Below are 16,054 nucleotides of genomic sequence, written 5' to 3' on the forward strand. Positions count from 1 at the left end.
CGAGGCGGCTGCTCTGAGACGGCGTTTATTGGCTCCTTAGAAATCAGAGTCAGTAACAACTGTACAGAGGCCCGACCCCCGGCGCCGCCTTCCCCACTCCCGCCTGGGCCGGAAAAGCAGCTTCATGTGGGGCACCGGGAGACTCCTCTGGAATTCACAGTAACCAGAACAGAAACGGAAATAAATTAAGTGTATGGGGGAGGAGTCGCGGGGAGTCGTGCTCCCCAGATCAGTGCATGGAGAGGGTTCCCCAGGGCCTGCGGCCGGGCTCCCCGCTGCGCCTTCACCTCGGAGGGAGGGACTGTCCGAGCCCTGGGCACGGAGACAGCTCCGCTTCCCAGCTAGTCTGAGAGTCTGCCCGCATGCTCCTGTGCATCTGCCAGGCTGAGCACTCAGCGTGCCGTGGGTCGCTGGAGTGAGGTGGTGGCAGTCGTCATTCAGAGTCCACGGGCCGAGGCCCAACTGTGCTTGTAGTGGTGCGGCCTCACCCCTCACTCCACCCGTACCAGCAGGGCATAGAGAAGTGTGGCCCCCTTCTCCTTGGTTACCCACTCAAGTTCGGCTGGGCTGAAGTGAGGGTCGGGAGGCTCTCTGAGGGCAGCGGAAGGGGGTCCGGGGGTGTAGGAGCCAGGGCGCACACACACCTGGAACGCCACCTGGGCCTGGTGTGTCTGCTGGGATTTGGGGTCCCGGAATCTGTCAGGTAAGAAGCATAAATAGGGCAGTGAGACCTCTGGGCCCAGGATCTCTCCCCCTTTCCAGCTGCCACCACGACAGTTAGAAGCTGGCCTCGCTGTTCTCAGGAATCACTCTCTCCGTACAGGAACCTGGCTCTAGCCGTCCTCTCTACTTGAAATGGCCTTCCTCCCAATGCCTGCTCGCCTAACTCCCTCCTGCCTTCTCCAAGTCTTTGCTCAGATCTCACCTTCTTAATGAAGTCTACCCAGACCACCCTATACCATACGCCCGCTCCAACCACACTTCTGACCCACTTCACCCACTCTTTTTGTTTCCATAGTACTTACTTGTCACCTTTAAAAATACTAAATACTTATTATGCATAAACATTCTAGAGCAAGAAAGAGCATAACTTCCACATGCCTAGGGTTCCCTTCTTTGTTCTCTGTGATAGGACAAAATAAGTGGTACTTGTGCAAAGACTGTGTGAAGAAAGGGCTGGGTAGAGACTGAGGAACTAGGGAGACAAGGTGGGAGAGGAGAGGGAATCATGGCGACCCGTGTGGCCCCAGGCCCTGCTTCCTGTGTACTCACTGCACTTTGGATGCCAGGGCCTCAGCCCCAGCATATTGGAGGGAGGGGGAAAGCAGCACTGGAGGGGGCTGCTGCTCCCGAGGAGGCGCGCAGTTCTCGCCAGGCTCCTCAAACCCCAGCCCAGGCTCTCCCTTCAAGGGCCGGCAGCTCAGGATGGAAGCAGTGCCTGTGAGGAGAGCTGGGTCAGGGTGGCCCCCCCATGGCCCATGGGCCCGGCCTGCCCGGCCTCTGCCGGTGCCGCGGTACCTGCTCCCAGCTCCCCCCGGTCCAGCACCCTCCGGACGGCTGCCACGTTGCTCCCATGATACGCCATGTGCCACTTCTTGGTTAGTGTCCCAGCCTCTAGGCGGGGATTCACCCTAGGAGGTGGACAGATAGGACAAAGGTCACTGGCTCCCCGAGGTCATTCCCCAGACAAGAAGTTTTGTCTTCTACCATACACCCTCTCGGGACCTCCCTTTCTCAAGGGGGCAAAGAACAGTGAGAGAGAAGCATGACCCTGCCCCATACGTACCTGAGGTTGAACCTGCACCAGCCAAAGGGCAGAGCGTATTCCCGCGGGGGCTCCCCACGGCGCCTGTGGGCCTCATCCCCTCGAAGCTTCCGGCAAGACTCACAGTAGCACAGGCTGCGCTTCGGCGGAGGCATGAAATAATCCTCTGTGGAGAGTGAGTGGCAGACTTTGTGGCATGGCTCCCGCCCTGGGTCTCAGCCATGTGGCCTCTTTCCTACTGGTCTCCAGGGCTCCGGCCATGGCCCTGGGCTGGGCAGGGAATGAGGCAGGTTCTGGGGGACTGGGGACTCACCAGGAAGCAGCAGCAGTTCCTGGAAACGGGAGCAAAGGGCGTGGTACTCACAGCTCTTGAGGGGGCTAGCAGTGGGCGGTGGACCCCAGCACACACTCTCCTTGATACCTGAGGGAGCAGAAGGGGCAAAGGTCACGGGAGCCGGGGCCAGAAGTACGAGGTGAGGGTGAGATGGGATCCTGGCCCCTTCGGCTGGCTCACCATCCACCATGTCAGCTTTCTCCATGTCCCCTTGGGTTCCAGCACTCTTTCCACTGGCAGCCCCTGGTTCAGGGGTCACGATTGTCACCTGCAGGGGAGAGGGGTGGTCAGCCAGAGTGTGACCAGCCCCCAGAGCCTGCTGATCCCCTCCTTGAACTCCAGACTTCCCCTGTCCTTGGACAGCCCAGCCTCCCAGGCACCACTCCTCCCCACCTCTGCTGCCACTAACCTGCTCACACTGCCCGTAGAGGTCCACGAGTGCATGGCAGGGCTGGGGGACATCTGGCACAGCCACTCCCTGGTCCATCCCATTGATGTGGAGATGCAGCCCCCCAGAGCTGTCTAGCCGCAGTCCCAGGATGGTGCCTTCAGGACACGTGTCCAGATTTGGCCCAAACTTCTCACAGATCTGGGGGGAGAGACCTACTGTCTTCCCAGAGATCAGACTCCCACCGGCAGCAGCCACCCCGGCCCTTCACTAAGCTTCGGGTCGCCAGTCCCTGGGCTTTGCCTCCACACTTGCCCACTGCCCAGGCTCTGCCCCTGCTTCAGTTACCTAGACTCCACCTCCCCCAGCCCCACCCCCTGCAACATTCTCCACGGCAGGGATGTAGGAGGAGACGATGAGCCCGAGACTGACCAGGTAACGCCGCTCACGCCCTTGCCCATCCACTACAGGACGCCTTTATACCTACGGTCCTAGCTCCAGGGCTAGGGGCCCCTCTTCTCCCTCTCGGCCAGCCCCTCCCCCTTCTCTCTGCTCCCTACCCACCTTGAGACCGTTGTGGAAGACCCCACGGCCCCGCAGCAGCCAGGCCGCCCGTTTGAGGGCACAGGCAGAAGCAGGGAAGTTGAGCCTCTCCGGTGGGCAGGTAATGACTCCCAGGACAAGGGAAGATGTCCACTGCCGGTTCAAGAAGTCTATCCGTACCTGGGGAGAAGGCAACCACTCCGCAATCATGGCCTCCTACAAAGAGGTCACCCACCCTGCAGGACCGGGCTCCTCACCCCAGCCAGGGAGAGAAGACGGCACCCCACAGTGTGGCCTGGGATGCCACCCCTTCCGATGCCTGGACGGACAGGAAACTGCAAATTCAGCTGTGTCCTTCCCTCTTTCAGCCTTGGTCTTGCTATTGCTTCTAAAAGGATTCTTGTCCCCATGGGCTTTCTTCATCTGCCTAACTCTGACAACTTGTAGTCTGCAGCACAAGACCCCCTCCTCTGGAAAGCATGCCCTGTTCCCACATATAGAATCAGGAGTCTCCCTGGCATCCCTCAGCCCCTCTCCACTGCTTCCCTCGTCACAGCCCCCAGGTGGGTACTTCCTGGAAACTGATATACAACTGCCACCACAGGATATGAACAAAAGCCCAGGAAGCTCACCCGAAGGGCATGCCTTCCACTTTGTCCTCAACCTGGAAAAGCCTCTCTGCAGGAGGGTTGGCCCTGGGTCACCCTGAGCAAGAGGAGCCGGGGACAAGGAGGTGAGGCCCACCTGGACCAGCAGCTGGGGCACCAGGGGCTGGCTGATGACAACGATGCCCTGGTTGTAGCTGGCCACTCGTGTAGCTGTACGGTTCCCGTTGGACAAGAGAATATTCTTCCCATGGTTCTCTAGGAACTCGAGGGCTGTGGGCATAACGGCCACTTGATTCTGGCCCTGGTGTGGAGGAGAGAGTGAGCTGCGGGGCGGCCGACGCGAGGCCTGAGCCACCCCACTGGGCTTGACAGAGCCTGCAGATAAGCCTCCGCCCACCCAGGGCTGGATCAGAGAACCTGAAGACGACCCAACGGGCCACCAACGGTCCCTCCCTGTGCCCAGTGGGCCCTGCTGCTGCCTCTTACTTCCAGGCTGTGCTCCTCGCCCTCATCCTCCTCCTCGCCCTCGCTGCCAGTGTCCGAGCTGGGGGAAGGAGGCTGGGTGCCTTCTGGCTCGTCCAGCCTGGTGGAGCTGACAATAGAAACACTCCGCACTGGCCCATACAGATCCAACACGGCCCACACGCTCTGGGGGCACACAGACCCAGAAGTCAGAGATCAGTGGAGGACCTCAACCCCACTCCCAGACCCAATGCTGGTCTTGGGTCTACCTTGGCAATGCCGGTGGCTGCAGGCCCCATATCCTCTCCATCTACCAGGACGTGCATCGTGTCATCTGCCCCTCGGCGAATGCCCACACGGCTCCCCACCTAGGGCCAAGGTGAGGCAAGGACAAGTGCTCAGCCCGCCTCTCCCCGCCACCCCGACTCCCACGCCCATCCCAGTCCCTGAAGTCAGCTGCTTCACCCCCAGCCTCTCGAGGTTCCGGCCATAGTTCATCCTCTGGAGCTGCCCGTCACGCCTCACTTCACAGCTGGACACCATCCAGGTGGTCTTAGTCCGGAGCTCTGGCAGGGAGGGAGGCAGCCCCGGGCCACTGCCCGCTCCAGGCCCCGTCTCCCCCGGTGCTAGTGTGGTCAGCCCTAGCCGGAGGGAACCAGCCCACTTCTCATCCAGCTCCTCCACTTTCACCTGTGAGAGAGAGGAACTCTCAGTGGCACTGTGGGGCAGGAGGGTGGGAAGCAGTCTGGCTCTGCTGTGAAGGGTCCGCCACCTCCCCTGTCACATCGCCACAGCCCACCTCAAAGACCTCCTCGGTCTTGAGCTCCTTGGTGCTGAAGACGAGGCCGTGGGCGTAGCCGGCAGCACGCACCGCCCTCGTGCCGTCTTCCTCCAGGGTGATGTTCTTGCCGCAAGTACTGTGGAATCGGTGAGCCACGCCAGCCGCTGTGGAAAGATGGCACCAGAGGATGGGGGAGGACTGGGGCAGCAAGCTTCAGACAGGACACAGGCAAAGCTTTCAGGTGAAGCAGGAAGTTGACGCGAAGGTCCTACCTCCAGTGCTCCCTCAAGACCCCTGACTCCTCTTTCACCAAGGCAAGACCCAGTCCCAAACCTGCCACGCCCAGCTACGGTGTCCCGGCCCGCTGGTGGCGGGGAAGGGTCTAGGCCCTGTGTACCAGGTGTAACCTCCTCCCCTCTTCTTGGCTGCTTCCCACCACGGGTTGATCCCTCCCCCTCGGTCTGCAGCTGCTGCAGCCAGCCTATCTTTGAACAGCTTCCGTGACCTGGAAACTGCATCCCCCAGGCCCACAGCAGGCAGGCAGAGCCCTCCCTCCCTCCCTGCCGGCTGAACCTGGGGAGTGCAGGGGGAATGACTTCTCAGTGGCGGTGTTGCTGGTCGCCAGACTGTTGTCCATGGGGCCGGTGGCATTGGTGATGGACACTTGGACACACTGGCCATATAGATCCACTACTGCATACACCTCTGGGTAAGAAAGAAAGGGGTCAGGAGCCTGATAGCCAGGGGTGGGCTGGGCTGAAGGTGGCAGGGCGAAAGCCACGGAGTAGTCACCTTTACCGGGAGGCAAGCCTGAGCAGGCAGCGCCTTGGTCCTGGCCGTTGATGAAGTAGTGCAGATCGCCCTTGGCAGTGCGCATCATGCCGATGCGGGCACCCGTGCCTAGCGCATCAAGGTCACACCCGTAATTGTTGCGCATGGTGTTACCGTCTTGCATGATGGCTGTGCCGCTGGGGGGATGACAGAAGGAGTAGGTCAGCCTCCCAGCTTCCTCTCCCCACACAGGCCTCTGCCCAGTCTCTGCTTGTCGGAACCTTCCAGTGCCTCAGACTAGGATCTCGATCTGGGGTCTGAGACCCAATCTTGTATCCTTCATCCCTGGGGTCCCCCCCGGGAAAAGCAGGAGCCCTAAGGGTGTGGGGGGAGGGCTTCCCAGAATCGAAGGGACTGGGCAGCCAGAACCCCTGGGTCTGTCATTGTCTATGGCCACCACATGCCCCAACTCTGCGTCCCTCATCCCAGCCAGCTCCACCCAGCCCCACCCAGCTGGTCCCCAAAGCAGACAGCCCAACCTCAGCATCCACGTATCGTAGTCAATGTCCGTCATAGTGTTGGGGAATTCAAGGTCCTCAGGCCGAATAGCGGTCACTCCTGGAAGGAGGCAGGGGTGGGTCTGAGCTGAGCCCCCAGCCTCCTGCAGCCAGCACCTGACTGCAGTGCATGCGCGCGCGCGCGCACACACACACACACACACACACACACACACGTGCCCCTCACCAGCCTCGATGGAGCCTGACCAGCGGTCTACCATCTTCTGAATGACAATTTCAAACAGCTCTCCATCCCTCAGGGCCCTGCCAGGGAGAATGGCCATCAGACAGACCCTATTTGGGTGGCCGACGCTGGGTAGTAGGAAAGTGGGCACATGAAAGTCCCAACACTGACCGGTTGGAGATGACGATGGCGTCATTGAACTCGCTGCGGCAGTTGTGGCGGAGCGCAGTGCGGCCACCGTTGGTGATGACTGCGTTGCTGCCATGCAGCTGGTGGAAGCGGAGGTCGGAGCCCCCGGTCCCGGATGACGGGGAGCTTGGAGACACCTGGTTGTTCCCCTCAGGGAGTGGCTCAGGAACCTGGGGCACTTCTGCAAGAGTAGACATCACCCATTAGGATTACAGTCGTCTCTGAGGCCTCCCAAGGCCACCCCAACCCCTGCCCAGCCCGGCCCTCACCCACGTCGTCCACAATGGTGGCCTGGGCTGCCTGGCCATAGAGATCAACGACAGCATAGACGCCCGGGGGCACGTTCCAGGCGGCGGGGCCCTGAGTCATCCCATTGACAAAGAAGTGGAGAGTTCCGTCCTCCCGCCGCACCACGCCCACCGTGTCCCCTGCCTTGGAAGAAGGGGGGCTGGAGTGAGGAGTCAGGCGGAGTTCCTGCCTGGGCCGGTCCCGCAGCAGCCCCACCTTGCCTACCTCCCCGCTGCCGACACCTGGCGGTACCCCCACTCTCCCACCTTGAGCCGGTCCAGGTTGTGCCCATATTCGTCCAAGATGGTCGTCCCATTGTGCATCACCCCATTCCCTGTCATCATCCAGGTCCCTAGGGGGACAAGGAGTGGCAGAGGCCATAAGGGGAAAGCCAGAGCTCCTCTCCTCTACATAGCGGTCCCCACATTACTCCCCAAAGCCATTAGCCCATCCCGCCTTTTCTTTGACACTTGCTTGCTTCCCAGAGCAGGGCAAGAAAACTCTGCAGTTCCCAAGCCAGCCACAGGCCCTGTCCACATGGCACTCCTCAGCCACTGAATGCGTCGTCATAAATGTGACAAGTGAAAGAGGGGCTGGAGAACAAGCTTCAGGGCTTCAGGGACGGCTTCCCCCCAGCATCCTATCTTGGCCCTGCCCTTCTTGGGAGCTCACCAGAGCGCAAGTTGGTCATGGTGGAGGGCAACTGGAGGTAGGCAGGGTTGTGGGTGGTGACGCCAATCTCAATGGAGCCAGCCCATTTGTCCACCATCTTGTCGATGCGCACCTGGAACACCTCTCCGTCCCGCAGGGCTCTGCTGCTCAGTACCACGCCATGATTGAAGTCGTCAGTGGCACTGAGGGCACAGCAAGTGGGGACTCAGATCCCGACACACATACTGAGTGTGCCAAAGCTCAGCCCGGCGATGCCTGCCCGACACCCACTACCCAAGTCAAGCAGCCACGCTTCACACTCCAAGAGGCCCCCCTTCTCTGTCCAGGACGCCCCACACCAGACTCCTGCTGCCTCCCACTGCCCCACCCCTCCCCCCAATCCCATCAGAGCCCCTCCGCAGGCTTCTCCCCACCCCATGGGCCATACTGGGGCCTCAGGGCAGTGCGTCCCTCGTGGGTGATGGCTGCCTTCTGCCCACAGTTGGGGTGGAAGAGCAGGCGCTCGGGTTCTGCCTGGGCCGCAGGAGCAGCCCGGCGGAGAGCACCCTCAGGGGACAGCGCCCGCAGGATGGCATTGTTCCGGCGTAGGCGGTCACTGTGGTTGTTATTGTGGACGATGGTCACCTTCACAGCCATCCCATACAAGTCCACCACACCGTACACCACTGGGGGCGTCAAGGGGGTAGCCACGCCTGCGGGGGTGGAAGGCACAGGGAATGGGGGGATGAGGGGAGAAGAGTCAATATAGGGAGATGGAGCATGAAACAGGCAAGAGAATGAGATACAGACCCCCTCACAGCAAAAGCCCTGGCCCAGCTGCTCTCTCTGAGCTTCCCCTTACCCTGATCAATGCCATTAATGAAGAAGTGTAGGGCAGAGTTGGACTTCCTCGTGAGACCAATGTGGTCGCCCTCCTATTCAAAGCAGAAAAATAACAGCCTGGAATCCATTCACAATCAGGCTCCAGACTTGTCCTGGGGACTGTGAGAACAGAGTGGGCTTCGAGCCTTCCCACCACACCATGCGACAGGGAAACAGCTCCAAAAGGCTCCCACGCGTCTCAGGCCACTCTGATGCTCAAGGCAAGTCAGGCACTGTGTTAAACCACTTTATCAACACCGACCTATTAACCCTCACGACAGTCTATCGAAAACTACTGACGGGTTCATTTCTAGACATTAAGAAGAAACAGGGGCTTCCCTGGTGGCGCAGTGGTTGGGGGTCCGCCTGCCGATGCGGGGGATGCGGGTTCGTGCCCCGGTCCGGGAGGATCCCGCGTGCCGCGGAGCGGCTGGACCCGTGGGCTATGGCTGCTAAGCCTGCGCGTCCAGAGCCTGTGCTCTGCAGCGGGAGAGGCCACAACAGTGAGAGGCCCGCGTACCGCGAAAAAGAAAAAGAAACAACTACCAAAGAGGGTAAGTTTCTTGCTGCAGGTCACTACCACGAATGGCCAAACAGAGAAATGAATTAAACCCATCTGACTCCCAAATCTGAGTGCCTAACTGTTGGGCAACCCTGCCTTCTCAGAAGGAGCCTTCAAGCAAAAGATAAAGGGCCTTGCCCTAGGTCAGAGAGCACAGTGCCCAGGCAGGGCTGCACAGTGCCCGGGCGCCCCTGGAGACTGGCCCGCGCTTTGAGCCCACCCTCACCTGCAGCTCATCCAGACTGAATTCACAGTACTCCCGGCGGGTGCCCTTGCCGTTGGTCAGGATCCCGCAGCCACTCATCATGATGGTGCCTGGGGGAAGCGGACACCCTGGTTAGGGTACGGGCTCCCTTCACCTCAGCAACCACAGGCCATGCCCACCCTGCCAGGGGCTGGTACCTGACTGCAGGTTGGTCATGGTGGCTGGGTACTCCAAATTGTTGGGGTTGTGGGTGGTGACACCAATCTCAATGGAGCCTGACCACTTATCTACGAGCTTGTCGATGCGGATCTTGGGTGTAGTGACAGTGGAAGGGAGAGGCGGGGAATGTAAATGCAGAGAAAAAACTCTGCGCCCTTGGCTCTTCCCCAGGCCACCCCCGCCCCCTTCCAGCATCAAGCCCCATCTCTAGCTCCCGGAGGGTGAGGTGCCAGCCAGACCCCAGGGCCTTGCACACCTCAAACATCTCATTGTCCCGGAGTGGGCGGTTGGTCATGACAACCCCATTGTTGAATTCATCCAGGGGCCGGCGGCGCTCTGCCGTCTTATTATTGTTGCTGAGTTTGATGAGGGTTCCACACTTCTCGTGAAAAAGGAGGGCATCGTTGGAAGTGAGGATGGGTGAGGTGGCAGTGCCGCTCGGCCCCGGTGCTTCCCCTGCCGGTGGGGAGCTCAGGTTCACATTTAGGAGCCCCCCGTTGTAGGCAGACAGGATGGCGTTGCTCACCACCTCGGAGAGCTCCATGCTGGCAAATTCTGCGATAGCAGGGCGGAGGAAGGAAGCAGAAATGAGTCTCCTCATCCTCAGGCTTGCCGCGCTCCCCCTACCCCTCTCCTGAGGTCCCTCCCTGTCCACCTCACTTCCCACTCCCCTTCCCGGGACCTCCCCGGAGCCCTCACCATTATGCGACTCAAGGCTGTTAGGAAACGTCTCCGGCCGGGCCTGCGCGGGGGACACCGTGAAGGCTGGCGACCAAGTGGGATAGGAGGGGAATAAGGGTTCGGCCCCTGCTGCAGGGCCCACAGCCATGACACCCCTCCTCTAGTCCCTGCTATCCCCTTCAACAGACTCGGGGGTCTGAGTGGCCCTGCCCATACCCTATTTGTCACTACATTTCCCCCATTCCTTCAGCCATTCCCTCTGCCCCACTCCTCCACCGCTGCCCCAGCTGTGTTCTCACCTTCATCCCCAGAGGTCCCCTGTTCAGACCAGGTAGAATCTTCAGCGGGGGCAGAGGGTTCGAGGGGAGGTGTGGGGACGGGAGTAGGGGGGCTGAAGCCCGGCTCAGGGGGTAGCACGGTGATCTGGGTGCACTTGCCGTAAAGGTCCACGACGGCCCAGACACGAGCTGGCAGGCCCGTGGCGGCCACGCCGCAATCCCGCCCATTCACCCAGAGCCGCAGCTCCCCAGCAGCTGTGCGCTCCACGCCCACACGGTCCCCTTCGCCAAGCTGGTCCAGGTCCTGCCCATACTCCTCCAGCACAGAACGTCCATCCCTCAGCACCGAGCAGCCTGACACTACCCACGAGCCCCCCTTCAGCCCCGTGGCGCTGCTTGGGAAGTCCAGCACACTGGGGTCCAGTGCCGTCACCCCAATCTCAATGGAGCCACTCCAGGAGTTGACCTGTGATGGGGTGATGGACAGGGACTCAGGATGGGCCACGAATGGGTCTCCCACCACTAGGAAACCACATTTCACAGGCCACTGTGTCCCCCTCTTCCCACCTCTCAGACAGCTAACTGGCTTTGCTCTCTTAACACACAAGGCATCACCATCCAGAGATGCAGTCCCACAGGTATTTTCTGGACTCTGGTCTCAGGGGACGGTTGGGCCCGCTCTCCTTTAGCAACTCTGCTTTGTACTGTGGGTGCTCACTGTCTACAACACCACGCCTTTCCCCACCAGGCTGGCTAAATTCCCTGGCCCCAGCCCCCTGCCGCCTCTAACTTCCCTGGTCTCTGTGGTCCCTCAACCAGCCAAATTCACAGCTCTCCACGTCCATATTCCTTGCTCTTGTATATGGCTCTCTCCCTCCTTGTATATGGCCTATTTCTCTCCTAGGCTCTGGCTGCACTCAAACTCACCCTTCTCCCAAATTCTGTCTCTGTGCACCCGGCCTCTTCACCACATTATGCACAGGCACACACACCTCTTGCTCCTTGAATATCTCTCTTCATCCATCTTTCTGGCCAAACCGGTGAGTTTGTCCTTCAATGGTTGTTCTTTTTTTGGTTATCTCTCTTCTCCTCCCATCACACTTCTGACATCTCTCCATCCTCCATCTCCCCAAAATTGTTCCAGATCTGTTCCCTAGTCATTATAGTGGGTGGGGCCCCACGTCCCTTCCCTGCTCCTGGATCTTAAGAAAACTCAAGCTCTCCTTGTCTCCTTCTCCTTAAGACTGAATGTTTCCGTTTCATGGTCCCTTCCCGCCCATCACCTACCTGGTGTCCTGTCTGGCGGTTCCCTCTCGGTACCCGGTGATGTGGACTACCCTGGCTGGCCTCCCCCATCTCCTTCTAGTGCCCTCCCACCACCCTCCACATCTCTCTTCCGCGGCCCCAGCTCCGCACCTTGCGGTCGATGCGGACGGTGAAGATGCGTCCATCGCGCAAGGGTTCCCGGCTCAACACCAGCCCGTGATTAAACTCTTGGCCCGGCTGCTGCCGCCGCGCTGTACGCCCACAGGCCGATAGGCTCACCAAGCGCCCGGTGCGCGGGTGCAGCTCCCCGCCGCTGCCCGGACCCCCGCCGGACCCCGGTCCTGGGCCGCTCCCGCCGGGGGGGCCCCCACCCCCACCCGGCCCCGGCCCGGGGCCTCCCCCAGAGCCCCCACTCCCACCCGACCCCGCCGCCATCGCCGCTGACACCGGGGCCGCGCGACAGCCGCGCTTGGCGGCACCGTGGCAACCGCGGTGCACGGACGCCCTGAGGGAATAGGACCGGGGGGGGTTGGGGCCAGATATGCTTTACGGCAGTGCCGGGCAATAAAGCATCCCGGGTTAGGGAACTAAGGACTACCACGGTGGGAAGAGAAAGGACGACAGGGTCGGGCAGGTTTGCTTTACGACACGAGCGAGGTGACGGAGTGGCTTCAGAGGGGTGAAGACGGGCCGGGAGCTTTTGCGACAGTGGGAGAAACGACTGCCGCAGGCATCTTTACGACGCGACGGGGGGGAGTTGGTGCCCAAACACTTTCAGCTTTGCGACAGCTGCACCGAAGACCCCGCCTTCGTCGAAGAAGGCAACACCTTGAAGTATTCGCTTTACGGCAAGGGGAGGGGGGAAGCTTTCCTTCGCTCTGCTCGTTTCGAAGCGGTGTGAGCTAGCTCTGAGTTCCCAGAGCAGGGAACTGGTAGCTTTGTAAATGAAAATATCTGCCCTCCCTACCACTGAGACCGGTTATGTCTTTCTAGAGTGTCGCAGTCCCTCCACTTTGTATCACAACTCTCCGCAGAGGCAGATTGGCCCGGCTTTGGGGGGAAAAAAAGCTCACGGATGTTTCTAGTCAAGCCTATCTTGAGGTTTTAAAGCCACGAATAAAGAATGCAAAGGAACCCCGGCAGGAAGTTTCAAGCAACGGCGCTGATATTCCCCAACGATTCCCCCAGAGCTGTCAACAAACCCCCAGCACAACTCACTCGACGCTCACGCTAAGCTTGGAGGACTGTGACGTCACAATTAGGCTTCACGCCCCACGGCCAGGACCCCTGACTACGATTGGATAATTCGGATGAGGGCAGCGATGGGGAGAAAGGCGGGAACAAATCCCAGAGACAAAGAAAAGTCTTAGGGTGGGACAGGAGAGGAGGGGCGAGCGGAGAGGCTCCCAGCCCGAGGTCCCTATACAGTTTTTCCGCCCCCCGCGGCTCCAGGGAGCAGTGGGGGAGGGGACCCAGGCCTAGCCCAAGCGTCCCCCGCCCGCCGCGGTGGGGGCGGGGCTATGTGGTGCAGGGAGCCGGGGCGGGGTAGCTTAGCGTGGCCCCTTAGTGGTGCCATGGAGAAGCAGGAATCTCTGGGGGCTACTAGCGGCCTCGACGGAGAATCTCCTGGAGGGCCAACCAGGGGAGTGCCCGGAGGCATCGGAGGAGTCGAGGCAGGCGCCGGGCTGCCCTGCGGAGTAGCCATGTTTTACGGTTCTGGGCCCCCCATACACTCCGGGGGAACCGTAATTGGCAGTCCTGGTTCTAGCCAGCCTTCCGGAGGGACAGCAGTCTTCGGTTCCGGCCTCAACCGGCATCCCGGGTCCGGTACACACCCTGGCGGGCTTAATCCCCCCTTCCCTGGAACCAGTGTATGCGGGACGTCCAACCTGGGGTCCGGGGGGCCTGGGGTGTACAACTCGGGATACATTCCGCACTCCGGGTCAACTTGCATGCACACCGACAAACCCTGTGAGGACCGGCCCCGGAGCATACTAAAAAACAGAAGCTCCACCGTGATGCACAAATCCCCCAGGGCGGAGAGGTAAGGAGCCCGGGAGGAAGGGATTCCAGACACTAGAGGAGGCGGAGTCAGGGGAGAAGGGGCGGAGTGCCAAGAACTAAAAGTGAGAGTAGGTGAGGGTAATTGGGTAGGAAATCTGAGGTTCCTAGCTTTTGAGAGAGTAGCAGGTACCGGATAAGAAGTCAGCATGTACCCTAACTACATCGTACGTGATTGTCATCAGGTGTGACCCCATCCCCAGCCTCCTACACCTCTGGAACTACAAGGGGGTGCAAGCAACAGTTTTTGAATGACTGTAAGAATGAGAGAGGGCTGTGAGGAGGAGGGCACTAGAAGGTTTCCTCCCCCTTTTCTGTGTCCTTCCCTCACCCGAAGGAAAAAGTGTCAGCGCTGGGATGAAATGAATATTCTGGCGACCTACCACCCTGCTGACAAGGATTACGGATTTATGAAGGTGGATGAGCCCCGCACTCCCAACCACAGGTGCTGAGCCCTCAGCCCTAGCCCTTCAGCCCAGACTCTCTTCCCTACTCAAAGGAGTGGGGGACTGCCTGCTATCCCCTTCTGAGGCACTGCTTCCTCCCTCCTGTGCAGGCTGCAGGACAGCGACGAAGACCTGCTCGCGGGGACCTCTCACACAATGACTGCTGAGGAGCTAGCAGAGAGGTGAGAGTCCGCCTGCCGATGCAGGGGACACGGGTTCGTGCCCCGGTCCGGGAGGATCCCACATGCTGCGGAGCGGCTGGGCCCGTGAGCCATGGCCGCTGAGCCTGCACGTCCGGAGCCTGTGCTCCGCAGGGAGAGGCCACAACAGTGAGAGGCCCACGTACCGCAAGAAACAAAAACAAAAACAAAGTGGGGGAGTCAGCCAGCTTGGCCCCATCTACCACCTGCTCCCATTGTTCTCTCCCTTCCGTGCCCCCAACTGGCTTCCCTCCCCTTCAGGTTTGCAACAATGGACAATTTCTGCCCCAAGGTCTTCCTGTACAGTGATAACAGAAGCTCAGGGTCTTCAGACAACTTTTCCAAGACACGTAAGATGTGGGGTGGGGATTGAGTGGAAAGTGGGTGGCGTGAGCCTTCAGCGAGAGCCTGGCAGGAAAGCCAAGCTCTGACGCTGGCCCACAGAATCCAGTGATTTTGAAAAGCGCCGCAAGGCACACTACAATGAAGGAAAGTTCCTCAAGCCTCCGAAAAAGCTGCCCTTGGATAATAACAAGAACAGCAGTGTGGGCAGTGTCAGTATGAGCAATGGCAGTCGAGGTGTGATGCTGGCCTCAGAGCCCAGGCCTGTGGAGAGAGGCGGGGCAAGAGGACTGACCAGAGGAGTCAAAGATGAGCTTGGCCTGGTGGCCAGGAACCACATCCTAGAAGTCAAAGGTTAGCTATGGTGGGGCCCCAGGGACCCAAGGTAATTGTAGTCCAGAACCTTCTCCACCATAGCCTGTCTTCCTAAGGGCCCTGCTGGCTGACAGGGAGGTCATGCTGGAAGGTGACCCCAGGGAAGACAGAGGGCAGCTGGAGTGGGGTCCTCATCAGGATAGCCCCCAAGGAAAGCTGGCTGGGGAGGAGGAACAGAAAGCCCATGCGAACCGTGGCCGGTGGAAAAGTCACTGACGTTTTTCTAAAAACGGGGGGTGGGGGGTGATAGAAGTGAGATGAGAACCTGGGGCTTGAGCTTCTCCCCGGGGCTTGGGGGTCACAGTGGAGCTGGTGGCCTGTATTCGCTAGGTGGCCACATGACTCAGATTGATTTGGATGACTCCTCAGCTTCCCCTGCCTTAAGAAATCAGTCCCCAGCTTCATCCACCACCGTCGTGTTGGAGAATGAAATTGATCTGCGACGCAAGGAGTATTATAGCAAACGAAGATATCTGAGGTGCTCTCCCCACCCTGAACTTGAGGAGGACACAGAAGATGAGCAGCAGACCAGTGAGAGCTGGGCTGGGTCAGCCTGGGAGCGGGGCGGTGGCCGAGAACCAACAGACTGATGGGTGCCCCAACCCTGATCCTGTGATGCTTCCAGGCTCCACAAGCTTGAATTGCGTGATTGAGAATCCCATAAGCACTGAGGTCCGTCTGCTGGACCATACTGGAAGCCCCTCGCAGGATTACAAGGCCACCGAGAGTTCCCTGAAGGTGACAATGATGTCATCGAAGCCTGGTGAGGGCACCAGGCCACTATCTCACCAGGCCTGGCTCTTGGCAAGCTCCCATCCCCCCAACCCCCATTCCCCTCAGGCCAGTAGGTCAGCAGCAGGTGATGAGAGAGGCCCTCAACATCATTGTGTGCAACGTGGATTGTATGGAGGGACCCAGGGAGGCGCAGAGGGATCGGGACCTCCTGCCAGCTTAGCACCACCGCTGCCCCTATGCCTCCTTCCTGATTCCTCTCTGCCACCTACCCTGCTCCAGGT

At 60.0% G+C, this 16,054-nt stretch overlaps 2 protein-coding genes across 7 annotated transcripts; one reads left to right on the forward strand and one right to left on the reverse strand.

Annotated features, from left to right (window-relative positions):
- Positions 1-11: 11 nt before the first annotated feature.
- Positions 12-12,212, reverse strand: NEURL4 (neuralized E3 ubiquitin protein ligase 4). Of its 5 annotated transcripts, none has more exons than XM_004266926.4 (29): positions 11,765-12,212; positions 10,370-10,814; positions 10,089-10,154; positions 9,646-9,944; positions 9,368-9,479; positions 9,192-9,280; positions 8,384-8,456; positions 7,970-8,234; positions 7,543-7,724; positions 7,137-7,222; positions 6,852-7,014; positions 6,565-6,763; positions 6,397-6,473; positions 6,192-6,270; positions 5,680-5,849; positions 5,455-5,586; positions 4,900-5,045; positions 4,566-4,790; positions 4,370-4,468; positions 4,125-4,286; positions 3,775-3,939; positions 3,052-3,210; positions 2,509-2,688; positions 2,280-2,367; positions 2,079-2,186; positions 1,787-1,931; positions 1,519-1,631; positions 1,273-1,438; positions 12-696 (listed from the first exon to the last, which is right to left on the reverse strand). In XM_004266926.4, the coding sequence occupies exons 1-29, from the start codon at positions 12,047-12,049 to the stop codon at positions 492-494; spliced, it is 4,683 nt and encodes a 1,560-aa protein (XP_004266974.1). In that variant the 5' UTR covers positions 12,050-12,212; the 3' UTR covers positions 12-491. The 5 variants fall into 5 exon arrangements, 4 of the variants coding, with proteins under 4 accessions (XP_004266974.1, XP_033278892.1, XP_033278894.1 ...); XM_033423001.2 differs by having other exon boundaries at positions 5,674-5,849; XM_033423003.2 differs by lacking the exon at positions 10,089-10,154.
- An 80-nt stretch (positions 12,213-12,292) lies between these two features.
- Positions 12,293-15,520, forward strand: LOC105747859 (uncharacterized). 2 transcript variants are annotated; one of them, XM_049702366.1, is made up of 5 exons: positions 12,293-13,658; positions 14,013-14,120; positions 14,232-14,303; positions 14,614-14,671; positions 15,408-15,520. In XM_049702366.1, the coding sequence occupies exons 1-5, from the start codon at positions 13,135-13,137 to the stop codon at positions 15,420-15,422; spliced, it is 777 nt and encodes a 258-aa protein (XP_049558323.1). In that variant the 5' UTR covers positions 12,293-13,134; the 3' UTR covers positions 15,423-15,520. The 2 variants fall into 2 exon arrangements, with proteins under 2 accessions (XP_049558323.1, XP_033278915.1); XM_033423024.2 differs by having other exon boundaries at positions 12,294-13,658; positions 15,369-15,507.
- Positions 15,521-16,054: the final 534 nt, after the last annotated feature.

The sequence above is a fragment of the Orcinus orca genome, chromosome 19, assembly GCF_937001465.1.
Source record: "Orcinus orca chromosome 19, mOrcOrc1.1, whole genome shotgun sequence".
Lineage (NCBI taxonomy): Eukaryota > Metazoa > Chordata > Mammalia > Artiodactyla > Delphinidae > Orcinus > Orcinus orca.